Source organism: Lissotriton helveticus, chromosome 1_1, assembly GCF_964261635.1.
Source record: "Lissotriton helveticus chromosome 1_1, aLisHel1.1, whole genome shotgun sequence".
NCBI lineage: Eukaryota > Metazoa > Chordata > Amphibia > Caudata > Salamandridae > Lissotriton > Lissotriton helveticus.
In genome coordinates, this window is record NC_136057.1 from 1,714,068,391 (window position 1) to 1,714,082,221 (window position 13,831).

The 13,831-nt window shown below is 44.5% G+C and overlaps 1 protein-coding gene across 2 annotated transcripts in view; it reads right to left on the reverse strand.

Moving 5' to 3' along the window:
* The window catches only part of ASIC1 (acid sensing ion channel subunit 1), a 485,621-nt gene extending 483,793 nt beyond the window's left edge, over positions 1-1,828 (reverse strand). The window contains exon 1 of one of the 2 annotated variants that reach the window (XM_078689127.1): positions 1,464-1,828. In XM_078689127.1, coding sequence (XP_078545253.1) covers positions 1,464-1,828 — 365 coding nt within the window. The remainder of the gene's footprint in view (positions 1-1,463) is intronic. The other variant, XM_078689128.1, reaches the window with a different exon arrangement.
* Positions 1,829-13,831: the final 12,003 nt, after the last annotated feature.

The following is a 13,831-nucleotide window of genomic DNA, read 5'->3' on the forward strand; positions in this document are numbered from 1 at the left end:
CACGCCGCCAGCGCTTCTTGCGGCACCAATGCCACAAGCTCCGCCCCCAGTAACTACTACCAATGCCTCATACAGAGTCAGTGCCTTGCACACCGGCAGCACCTCTGGCGGGACCCATGCCACAAGCTCCGCACCCAGCAACTACTACCAATGCCTCATACAGAGTCAGTGCCTTGCACACCGCCAGCGCATCTTGCGGCACCCATGCCACCAGCTCCACACCCAGCAACTACTACCAATGCCTCATACGGAGTCAGTGTCTTGCACACCGGCAGCTCCTCTTGCAGCACCCATGCCACAAGCTCTGAACCCAGCAACTACTACCAATGCCTCATACAGAGTCAGTCCCTTGCACACCGGCAGTGCCTCTCGCGATACCCATGCCACAAGCTCTGCACCCAGCAACTACTACCAATGCTTCATACAGAGTCAGTCCCTTGCACACCAGCAGTGCCTCTCGCGATACCCATGCCACAAGCTCTGCACCCAGCAACTACTACCAATGCCTAATACAGAGTCAGTGCCTTGCATGCCGCCAGCGCTTCTTGCGGCACCAATGCCACAAGCTCCGCACCCATTAACTACTACCAATGCCTCATACAGAGTCAGTGCCTTGCACACCGGCAGCGCCTCTTGTGGCACCCATGCCACAAGCTCCGCACCCAGCAACTACTACCAATGCCTCATACAGAGTCAGTGCCTTGCACGCCGCCAGCGCTTCTTGCGGCACCAATGCCACAAGCTCCGCACCCAGTAACTACTACCAATGCCTCATACAGAGTCAGTGCCTTGCACGCCGCCAGCGCTTCTTGCGGCACCAATGCCACAAGCTCCGCACCCAGTAACTACTACCAATGCCTCATACAGAGTCAGTGCCTTGCACACCGGCAGCACCTCTGGCGGGACCCATGCCACAAGCTCCGCACCCAGCAACTACTACCAATGCCTCATACAGAGTCAGTGCCTTGCACACCGCCAGCGCATCTTGCGGCACCCATGCCACCAGCTCCACACCCAGCAACTACTACCAATGCCTCATACGGAGTCAGTGTCTTGCACACCGGCAGCTCCTCTTGCAGCACCCATGCCACACGCTCCGCACCCAGCAACTACTACCAATGCCTCATACAGAGTCAGTGCCTTGCACACCGGCAGCACCTCTGGCGGGGCCCATGCCACAAGCTCCGCAGCCAGCAACTACTACCAATGCCTCATACAGAGTCAGTGCCTTGCACACCCCCAGCGCCTCTTGCGGCACCTATGCCACCAGCTCCACACCCAGCAACTACTACCAATGCCTCATACGGAGTCAGTGTCTTGCACACCGGCAGCTCCTCTTGCAGCACCCATGCCACAAGCTCCGCACCCAGCAACTACTACCAATGCCTCATACAGAGTCAGTGCCTTGCACACCCCCAGCGCCTCTTGCGGCACCCACGCCTCTTTGCAGACCCAACTCTTACTTATTGTTGAGCAGCATCAGGAGCTCGCCAGCGTGGTACAGGTCATTCTTGGTCAGCTGGCTGAAGCGGAACTCATTAAGGTTGCAGAAGGTAACTGCAGGGAAAGTCATGCGCGGCGCCATAACCTCATCCAGCTTGGTTACGTGCGGATACTGGAAGTAGTACTGGATCCGCTCAGTACAGACAAAGAGCAGAAGTGCCAGGGAGCCCATGAAGCAGAGCACCCAGATAAACCTCTTGAACGAGAGTCGCTCATAGGAAAAAATGTGCGCCAGTCCATGGAGCGTGGAGCCGCTGGCGAAGGCCTGGAGGCTCATGGGCGCCTCGGTGTCCACCTCTGGCTCTTCTACTTTCAGGTCCATCATGTCACCCTCCGGACCCAAGACTGAGTAATCTGTGGAGAGGAAGAAGAGGGTGGGTGGGTAAAGAAAACAAATATGACTTTCAAAAATCATCTGGTGCTATTGTGGCACCAAAGCCTGGTCTGGTTGCCAACTGACACAGACTATAACCCAAATCACACAGTTTATGTCTCAGATAGTGGTGCAGGAGTAGTTCTTCATAGTTTCCTATTATAAAAACTTGAAATAATTTTGCAAAATATAGTTCCCTATTTTAACCTTAACTACATTTGGAGCAAATACAAGGGCGATGCCTCTGAAGCATAGAGCAAATACCCACCAAAGGGAGTATACCCACCAAAATACATTACAGGTCCTGAGAGATCAACAGCTGCATAAAATAGATTGTCTCAAAATAAAGTGACCTGTGCAATTGTAACTAGTATTGATTAATAAAACAGGTCGTTTCAACAGCATTAACTTACAATACACTATTTCAGTTTAAAGTGACCTGAGCAATTATACCTTGTGTTGATAATTCACACACACACCTTCTGGTCAGACTATATATAAGGACCAAAGTAGACATTAACCACATGCAATAAATTTCAGATAAAATAGCCCATATCATTTCAGCTCAATTCGCTAAGTGAACTGGGTAGGAAAACAGTAGGACCACTAAAAATGGGGAAAAAAAGAATAAAAAAGGCATTAAAATTATCTTGCGGTGGGATGATCATACAGTTGCATCATTAGCTCTGGGCAGAGTACTGCATCCATCCTTCTCATTGGAGAAAAAAAACGCCCTCCCTCCCCCCCCCCCCCAACATTAGAAGAATTCCATCCATCGCAGCCTTCAAAAAGGAAGCAAAATCGTTTTATATGAGGAAATTTCTCCCCTAAATCCTTACAGCTGTACGTCTGTCTATTAACCTGTCATGTTTGTTTCAAAGTTCACGCAAGCTGCTCATTAACCATTTATGGACTTGTATATACGTTTTCTTGTGGTTTTATGGTTCAAGAGGCTTTATGTTAATCTATCTGTTGAGTATTATATATGTTTATATGCTTTCCTGAAGTATAAATGTCGTAAACCAGTAATGTCTTGTAATATACAAGTTTCGGATTGTTGAAATGCTACTGTAAAGCGCTCTGACACCCTATGTCGGGTCATGTTCGCGCTATAGAAAACACTAAATAAATAAAAATACCTTACATTAAAACTTTAAAAACAAAAAGGGCAATAGCAGCCTACTGTAGGCTTTCTCTATATAAGGTGGCCCAAGTTAGTGCAGCGTAGAACAGTTAATAAGCTAAGAAGGTGGACTAATACATTCACAGTCCCCACGTCAAATATTAACTTTTTTAGAATACACTTAGAAGGCCTAATCCATGCAACCATCAGATATTTAGCCATACCAAAAGCCACTACTCTACTTGTATCAGTCCCAAGTATTGTGTATGCTTCTAAGTGTCGCCTCGTGGCAGTGTTCCTGCAAAGGGGACAATCCACTTTGCCCGAAGATTGTGATAACATGGTAAAAAGAAATAGGATATAGATCAGTGTTTCAGGCCCCACTAGGCATGCTGGCCACATGTCGTCTGGTGAATCCTTCACTTGCCATTTGCTACAGATCTTTTTAGTGGTTAAGGTTCTATATCTAAATTTGAAATACATTTTCTGTGCCAGGGCAGGGGGCAATTTTAACAATGGTTGGTTAATACCGTATGCAAGGCTTAATATCTACAAATTCTAATCAAAGCAATCCCTTGCACCTGGTCCCAGTTCCCACGGCTACCAACTCCCAGTAGGTTTCTTTTACCCTAGCTCTAGGGACCAAGCACATAATCGGGGGGTGAGGTCCAATAGTTTGCCAACCCCAATTTCCATAAAAGTGCCTTAATGGATCTCAACCAAGAGATTTTTGCAACGCTTGGAGGTACCGTAAGATGTCTTAGGCCCACTAGATAAGGTTCAAGAGCCTGGGTAGACCACAACCAATGCCAAAAAGTTTAGAGTCTACATTACATTTTTGGGGAAATCTACCTTTGGGCCAAGTTCAAATAAACAGGGGTCAGAGGAGTACACATAGGGAGATTCAATAGAGATCTAATAAACCTATGCTTGACTGTTAACAAGCTATTCGTACATCCCCACAGTTCTACACCATACAAAACCGCACTCAAGGCCTTGGTGCTATAAATCTCTAAAGCTGGGGCAACTCTTCTAGACGATGGATCTTGGCTACACCTGCAGTCTGCTGGATTAATGACACGTGTGTCTTTTCAAGTTGTGGGGCACCCGGGTTGAGGCTACGTCTTACACTTAAGTAGTCAAAGGTTGACACCAAATCAGTGGGGTTTTGCCCACTAGTATAGAGGGTTAATATGTCTCCTGCAAAGCACATCATGTAACATGCAGATGACAGATTTTTATTTTATGTAATGGGTAAGTGGGTGATTGCCTTTAACACCGAGATTCTTTTGTTACTTGCTAACATAGCACAGTAAGCTATGAAGGGCATGTGGCTGCTACACCATGTAACCCTCACGGTCTTATATAACACATCCTGCACATTGATTTACACACATATGATTAATTTTCAATCTATAATGTGTACGTGTAATATAAGTAGTAGTGCTAAAGCACTATAAAAGAAATAAAACAAAATAGTGGTATTTAAATTGCAATTTGGGTAAATACTGGGAAAGACCAATACATCTGACATTCTTACAGCACATGCATATCGGTTATATACAGGGACTGAAGAAAGTCAAAAGCATACCCCTCTTAAGTACCTGTGAAGTGACTACAAGCTGAGAGCCCTTGTTTCCCCTCCATTGCATCTAGTTTGGAGGGTCCTGATAGCTCACAGACATGATACTCCAGCAAAAGAAGGCCTGATGGCCCCTTAACGTTGGCTTTTGTTATGGACCAGTTGGAATCTGATAAGCCCCTCCCCTCCCTGCACGTCGCTGCTGGGCACAAACACAGACAACCTGAGAGCACTGCTGAAATTGTCCCGGTGTCTGAAAATTATACCAGGACAAGTTTAGCATATTTCTGTGGGACCCAACCACCCAAAACAGTGGGTAGACGCTGTCTACCCGCGTGTACCATCGACTTGTGTCCTGCAAACACTCACTTAGCATGGTAGATGGACTCCCATCCTGATATAGATCAGGGAATGAGACAAAAGAATTCCATGACTTGACCAGTCTTAGTCTTTCCAGCCAGCACAAATTTGCTACGTTCAACCCATACTCAGGTGACTAGAATGCATTTTAGTGGTGCGGGGTGATTTTACTGTGACACTTTCAACCAAGGAATCACCACTCAAGTATGATTTAATTTGATTGTTTCTTTGTAAATATTTTCATACGCTGTTCTACATTTTCTAGCAGATGATAGCAAAGTCATTTGACAAAAATGGGTTCTATAGCTTAAAGCAATAAACACCAGTTTCTCGCATGTAACGCGCATAGGGAGATTCAATAGAGAGTCTTTTAGTCCACTTGTCAATTATCTTGGCATTTACTGGCATACCCTACCTTCATTTCTTCACTTTGGTTTACCCTACTGTGGAGAATCCCTACCCGCCTTTCACTCCTAACATTTCAGTTGCTTATACCCTACACTCAGAAGAACACAGGCCACACTCACTCTCCCAATGATTGCCACCAGCATAGAACCTACTCAAGATTTTATGCTGAAAAATTAACTTGCAATTAAAAGAAGCATTGGCAAAGACAATGGCCTTGGCGCAATGGCTAAGGTTTTTTTAATATATATTTTCTTTACATTTTGTATTGCGAGCGTATGCCCACAAAAAGAAAAGACAGACCGCCACATAAATGTGACCATCATACCCTTGCGAACAAAATGTTACGTTTTGAGAACGTTCACTGATGTTGCTATTTAACCAGTGATTAAAAAAACAAGTCTTTAAGTTGTACCATGCATTGTAACATGGCTTTTTATGAAGACGGCAAGAAGTCATTACCCACGCAAGCACTCAAACTGCAAATAGCTACAGTCACAGTGTTGCTTAAACTCTTTATGAGAGCATGTTTAAAAGCAGAGATGACTTATTCATCATCTAACTAGGCATCTGAGTAACAAGCAACATATGTATCTGTATTTAAAGAGAATGGACATAAATAAAAAACACACTTTAGAAGAGCTTTGTCACTGAAGAGAAAGGTGCTATTTTGAAGCGGATGTTAGTAATTTGCACAATCTTTTCTAGACACTCAGAGGGAAATAAGTCAACTAAAACTAAAGTGGGCTGCCCCATGTTGTATGCTGTAGTGCTCAGCAGGAAAAGATGAATGACAATTCAACAGAGTAACTAGGCTGTGTGTATGTGTGTGCGCATATGTATGTGTGCGCGCGCATGTGCGTGTTCGCGCGCGAGTGTGTGTGTTTGCGTGTGTATGCGGTGTGCATTATATATGAGTTTTTTCGGAAACAATAATGTGGTTAACAGAAAATGGATTGGTGGATAGATTTTGTATTTTTACAAAAAGTATGTGGGTAGGCGTGGAACAGTAAACTGCCAACCCTCCACAAAACACCTGCCCCTAAAACACATAGATTTCAAGTTACTATACAGAGCAATAATAGGCTTGACTAGCCACTGTGTGAGGTTATATTTCAACAAACTGCTGAATTATATAATATTTTGTTATATCAAATGACATACTGTGCAGAACAACAATTTAGAGGCAATGCCTTGTAACTGCTTGGCGTTTTCAGGGGCCTAGGTGACCAAAAGTTAATGCTTCAGTATCTGAGATGCATGCTCTGGAGCATGGAAAGTGCTAGGAGCAAATCCACTGGATGTGGGTAAAGGGATAGACCAGGAAGAGGGGTAATCAGAGGTGAGTGGATGTCCTGGTTCCTTCTCTCCTCTGGCCAGGGGAACACAAAGGAAGCTTTGTCATTGCTGCTAAACCAGAGCAGGGTATGACGCTGAGGGCACTGGAGTGCCAGTTTCCTGTTTCCATCAATAGGAAGAGGGCGGGTGAGCCTTTCCCTGGTGGGTATCATGGCACTGAGGCCTAGAGTGCATTGGGGCTGTCCTGCGATGAAGCGGTGGGTGTTGAGGGACGTGCAAGTGCCTTCCATGCCCTGGTGCATGGTGGTCATCCCTGCCCTGAGCTGAGGAGGTGGAGGGTGGTAAAAGCAAGGAAAACAATACTACTGCTGAGTCCTCAGACATTTCCACCCTTTCTTTCTTGGTGTTCATCCATATGTTATCTTATACGTCAGTTCCTGAAGAAAGACACCCAGCAACCACACTCCTACCTCAGGAGAGCTACCACAAGCAGCATCCTAGTATGCAGAGTCCTAATAAAGGACCCACAAAGACATGCAGAGGCCTTGCACTGAAGGAGCTCTACCTCAAGGTTTCAAGCCTACATCAGTGGGCAATGACTTTCTGAGCACCCTCTTTGGTCAGATTCGGTCCAATATTTGGAACAGAAGAAACCCTAGTTCATGATTTCAGTCATTCGGGATCATTCCCAAATGCCTACACAGCTGTGTGTAGTCTGTGGTCGCACCCTTGAGTCTGGGAATGGCATAGAAGGTTGTTTGTATCCATCCAAGGATGCTCTTCAGTCAATGACTGTGTACACCTTTTTAACTATCATTACATCAAAGCTTAATTATATATTTAGTCCTGTTGCTTTGTTTCAAGGTGTTACTCGGTATCTCCTGCTAATGTAATCACCTTGAAAGTATGCTACCTTTAGTCTCAAAGCACTCAACACTCTACTAAGGAAGTTACAAGTATGTGTTTCTCATTCTGGGGAGCAGTGCTTTTAATTGAAGCCCTGGTGGCAGAAACACAGAGCTATGAGCCATCACAGGACCTCCACAATTTCATAATAATTAATAATCCACATTTGTAAAGCGCACAATCACCCATTAGGGTCTCTAGGCGCTGGGGGCCGTCGGGAAGATTAAGCAAGCTATTGCCCAGAGTCATATGGTGCTGGGCTAATCTGCCACCAGTGTCGGGATAGAACCGTGATCCCCCGATTCCAGAGTCAATCGCCCTAGCCGCGGCGCCACACCTCTCCTTGGGCTCACGAGCTTCTGGTGGGTGGAAGCAAGAACATGATCTGTGTCTTTTCATAGTGTGGTGGAAGGGTTTTAAAGTCAGCATCTGGCATTGCCAGGCCCCTCCTCTGGATCGCACTCTTCCCTCTGTCGCTCTCACTCCTTGTTGGTTTCTGGGTGTCAACGGTGCCACCTCCCGCCTCTTGCTGCAGATCAGCATGGAGGCAGATCTTAAGGAAGTGCTCCTCTCTGTCCAGCGTGCATGCTTGTGTCCTTGAAATTAGCTTTTAATGTGATGGCTTGCTTGGTACCTGGAATGTACATCCTGTTCCTGCTCATGACAGTTCCAAATAGGAAATTAGAATTCTCTCATGCTAGGCAGACTTGCAGAGAAATGTTTAAGCTAAGCTCCTGTGCTAACCGAAGTGTGACTACCAGCAGCGGCTGCTGCCAATCCGACATGGTGGGCAGCCGGGGCAATGCCGGGAAAAAGTCATTAAAAAAAATAGTTTACACACTTGCCTTTCGCTGCCAGCCACCGTGATCTTCTGCTCCCTTACATTGCCGCGCCTCGCTGCTCTTGCCACTAACATCCCCAGGAGTATAGGGTCCCAGACTCCTCACGCAATCCCAGTGCTTCTCTCATGCAATTACTCCCATCACAAATTTGGACTCATCCTATAGGTCGTTTCTACCGCCCATATATTATATATGACACTGGTGCACAACCTTTTTTAACCCGCAGTGGTGCCCTACGTCAAAACTCCTTGGTCCCCCTATCCCTCTTTAGTCATTTGGCTCAAAACGTAAACAACTCCAGCTGAAATCTTAGACTGTTATCCTGGAATATTGCAGGGATACGCCAGAAGCTGGTTAATGAAGACTGGTTATCTTTTATCCGGACCTTAGGTGTAATATGTGGCCAGGAAACCCTGTCCATGGACCCTATTCACATTGATGGGTTTCATTATTTTTGTTCACCTGCAATTCCATCCCCGGCAGGGAGGGGTGAGGGTGGCTTGGCCGTGTTTGTATTTGCCAACATTAAAAATGAGAGGATAAAAGTAATAGAAGCTAAACCATGTTTCCAAATTTGAAAGGTCCCGCTGCCTGAAATGTTTAACATTATTTTGCAAATGTTTTATTTTAATTTCTTTTCCGCATGGTCGGTGGGCATTATCAAAGAACTGAGGCATATATTAACGAACTCCTTATACTGTAAGGGGAGATACGTATCGATTAAATGGGCCAGTAATTTTAATATAGAGCAGTGTTTGTATAGTGGTAGTCGTATATGCGGGGTCTCAGATGGGGAGAGGGAAGATGCTAGCCACTTTTTACATTCTGCATACCGGAAGCCCTAAACAAAATAGAATTTTTGAATAACCAGTTTTTTTCATCTGACATCTCAAGTCCAAATTCTGTTAAACACTCCACTTTTGTGGGAAGAGACATGGGCAGTACAATAGACTTTGGGGCAGATTTACAAGGAACTGACACATCTACAGAGATGCGTCCGTTTCCTTGCGCCAGTGCCAGGTGTCCTTCCACCACCATGGATGCACTTTATTTGCAATACAGTGCTCCACGGCGCAAGGATTAACAGATGCATCAGAAATTCTGACGCATCTGTTGGCCCAAAAGTGACGCATTGCTGGAGTTGCTAATGAAAGTGACGCAACTCCAGCAATGCGCCACACAGATAGGTGAGTCCCATTCAAAAATCCCTGTGTCATTCCTTACACCTGGTCTGAGCAGGCATAGGGATTTTTGACACAGTGAAGGCGAAGAGTGACGCAGTGAAATGTACAACATTTCACTGTGTCAGTTCTACATGGCTTTTGCTTGGGAATGCCCACTCTGCATAGATTATACCTGACGCAGGTATAATGGGACGCAGGGCTTTACAACGTGACACATCTCCCTAGATGCGTCACATTGTATATTGGCCGCATTGTTTGCACTGCCCTTCCGTCAAAAAAAGTGATGCAATGGTGGCGCAAGGGGCTAGTAAATCTGCCCCACTGCGTTTGTCTCTGAGGGTTTGGCTCGGAGACTAGTTCATTATGAGGTGAGGCCTCTCCCCTATAGTGACCACAATCTAGTAATCATTGGTTTTGATATATCACTGAACACTGGCCCTTTTAACTCACCTAAACTTCCTGTAAGTTTCTCGGCAAACAGGGGTATCTGAATAAAGTGGGATCAAATTGATCCACACATTCTTCACAAAGATCTTGTTACCGGAGCTGGTCTGGATGTTTTCTGCTGCCTCCCTCCCAACACCAAGCCTAATGTGATTTGAGAAAGCTTTTGCCCGTTTGCTAACAAGCAACAAGCCAATTTTCTATTTGCTTAACGCATTCCTGGTTTAATTCAGAATGTACATTAGCACTTATATCTCTCAAGAAGGCCACTAACACCCTCTAAGGAAATATAGAAGAAATTAGGCCAGCAAGCAAAATCTATAAACAGGCGCCACCAACAAGAACATTGAAATTCAAGCTAAAGCCTGGGAAGATCTTGATACCGCGGCCAACCTGAAAGATAGCAGGTTGCTTTGGGAAGTTGTAAACCATCCCTTTTTCTCAGATGGCCCAGTCTATGGCATAGATTGACACATTTTAGAACAAGACTGTGTCAGTTATTTTACTGATGTTTTTAACCCTCGTAATTTGATGGCTGGACCCTCTGTAGGAACAGCAATCGAGACACTCTTTTTTAATGAGAACTGGCTCAATAATTTTATTAATATAGCAAAAGTCACTATGGCTATACAGAGTGCAACACCAGGAAAGGTTCCTGGCCCCGATGGCGTACCAATAGACCAGTTTAAGAGTAATTCAGAACTTAGGGGCATATTATCAAGGACCGACGTTAAAATTATCGCCGTTTTATCGGCAGGAAACTGCTGATAAAACTGCGATAATGGGCTTGATAATACGCCCTTGTTAATTCCCATAGAAGCCCATGTTCTGATATTAACATGGGCTTCTATGGGAATTAACAAGGGCGTATTATCAAGCCCATACGGCGATAATTTTAACACCGGTCCTTGATAATATGCCCCCAGGTCACAAATGTACTCAGAGCAGTTGCCAGGGAATCCCCGAGTGATTTGTGGCGAGGATCCACCACAGTATCGATATACAAAAAAGGGGACACGAATCTCATGGTATGCTATCACCCAATTTAGCAAAAGTATTAGGACATGTCATACTGGGAAAACTTGAAAAATGGAAATGGGAAGAAGCAAACTCATTTTTTCCAAGGTTCAATATGGGTTTCGCCAGCTCTAGGGACCACTGAGCAAGCACTAAACCTGTCCCTCATCATGGGAAAGTACGTCAAGGCCTGGACAGGTGCACTACACATCGCTTTTATGGACCTCTCCTGTGCCTTTGACTTGATAGATAGAGGGAAACCATGGGAATTGATGGAGCTTGCAGGAGTGGAACTCCCCTCGTTGAACCTTATTAGGAACCTGCACTGGGGTACGACTACAACAGCACAAAGAGCGTATACGTACCATAATGGTAGCAAGAGGTGTAAGGCAGGGCTGTGTTTTAGCCCCATTTTTGTGTTTATTTTATAATAATGTTTTGGCTACAGCCCTGAGCTCCAGTAGTAATGACACCCCTAGAATTGGCTCTAATCCAGTCCTGGTTTTACTCCATGCGGATGACGTTTTAATTGCACAAACCCAGAACGATTGCATAAGCTTTTAAAGAGTTTTAATGTTTTTATGACTAATTTACACCTTGAAGTGAACCATCAATAATATTTTATTTTAACTAGCAGGCCCGAAATATACAAAATCAAAAAGCTTTTTTATAGGTGATACTCCAATTACCAAGATCTCCCATTTTAACTACCCAGGTATTTTATTTGAAGCCGATTTGACCCGAGGAAGACTCATAAATCAAAGAACTCAGAAAATGGGGACAGTCTATGACTCGATTTTAAAATGTGCAAGAAAGCTGGGCCACAAGCCTCTAAAGGAGATGACTCAACTTTATAAGAGTAAAGGCATTGCTGTGGGAACATATGGAGCAGGTGTGTGGGGCTACGAACCGCTAGACAGACTGCAGACAGAAGGCTCTTATCTATCCCCTAATTTACCTATAGCTTCATTTCGCACCTTGAACTTGGCATGTGTTTTTTTGAAGGTGTTGTTAAAATGGCTCCATTCTTACTGTGGGTTAAGATGTGGAGCACCCCTAAAGCCAGCTTCTCTAGATGTGTGTTGAAGGACTGTTTACATTTAAGAATTAAGAAGGAGATATGCTTTATGAAACTGGAAAATGTTCTTAAGCCTGTTGACTGTATGTATTTTATTCTGTCATTTTAATGAAGAATATGTCTCTGTACTACGAATGCATTTTTTACGCATTCCATTACAACGTGGTCGTTACAACGACTGCATTGTTTCAGCACAAACCATTACATCTCAAGTCGTTACAACGACCTGCTGTAGGGGGCGCGTTGGATTTAGGAATAGTATTATTTACTATTCCTACTACAGTTTGTGCAATAGCAGGCAAGGTGTTGGATTTTCAATCCAACACCAGCGTGCCCCCTACAGCAAGTCGTTGAAACGACTTGCGATGTAATGGTTCAAGTTGAAACAACACGGTTGTTGTAACGACCGCGTTGCAATGGAATGCGTTGTAGCACATTTGTAGTAAATGATGTTTTCGATGAGGTACACATGTGTTCGATGAGGGTCACCTATTGACCTCCATTGATGTGGTGTTGAGGTACAGCACTGTGCAGCAGCAAATCAGAGAAACCTTGAAATTGGCCCTATAAGATGGCATGGAGTCTCTGTCCTGAACTCGAGGTTCAAGCAATCCGGATGAAACAGAAAACCTGGCTGGAACCAACCAGTTGCGAAAAATTGAAGCTTTTTATCTGTTGAGTAGAACACTCGAAAACGTTATAGGTGGATAGTGCAAACTCTGAAGTGCAACAGCCTATCAGTCCTCGGTATCAAACACACAAACAACTCTTACTGCTCATTTCAACTTCAATAGATGTTTGACAGAAACCACCGCAAGAGCTAACAATCAAGGGACTGCAATGCTAGACATGAAATATATTATAAATATATTTAGCTGGTTGAATGTCTGATTCTTTGTCAACAAAGTATGACATTCTCACACCCTGAGACCTTCGCATAGACTGTCCTGAGAGCTTTCAAGTGATTGCGAAGCCTGCTGATGACCCAACATAGACACTATACTGTGTACAACTTGTTCAGGGTAATACGCCTGGCACCAATTTATTTGGCTACCCATTTCTGGTTTATATTTCTGCATTTCATTTTTACTCTACTTCTAAATGTACATTGGGCATATAACTGTTTTAATATACACCTCTGGCTGGACATTGATCTCTACGAATTAGGATAACTTTTGTGTAGAATTGTGTCTGAGCCCAATCCCCACACCACTTGTCTCAGTAAGCCTTGACTGAAGGATCACTGGTGAGTCAAGGAAACAAAGTACGTCTTGGTTAAACATTGTAAGCACAAATATCCATGGATCTGGGACAACAGGTAGGATAAGGCAGTGTGATCGCAAACCTGCCCAATGTTTTCGACAAACCATTGGATTTAGAGGAGAAGCCGTGCATGCCAGTCCATCTGCAAACAGGTGCAAGAGTGAAATTTTTAGCACCCAGGAGCTGAAATGTTTAATACACACCATCTTCATAATCAAAGGACAGTATTTTGCTGTGACATACAATGTATTTAATAGGAATACTAAACTCTCAATTTTTATGGTTGTATGATGTTACAACGCGATCTTTTAGATCGCGGTAATCACAACGCATCTTTTACAACGCAAGTCGTTACCACGACTTGCGCTGTTGGGTGCTGGACTTAGGAATAGTAAGATTTACTATTCCAACTCCAGCCTACGTACAGTAGGGAAGGTGTTGGAATAGTAAAT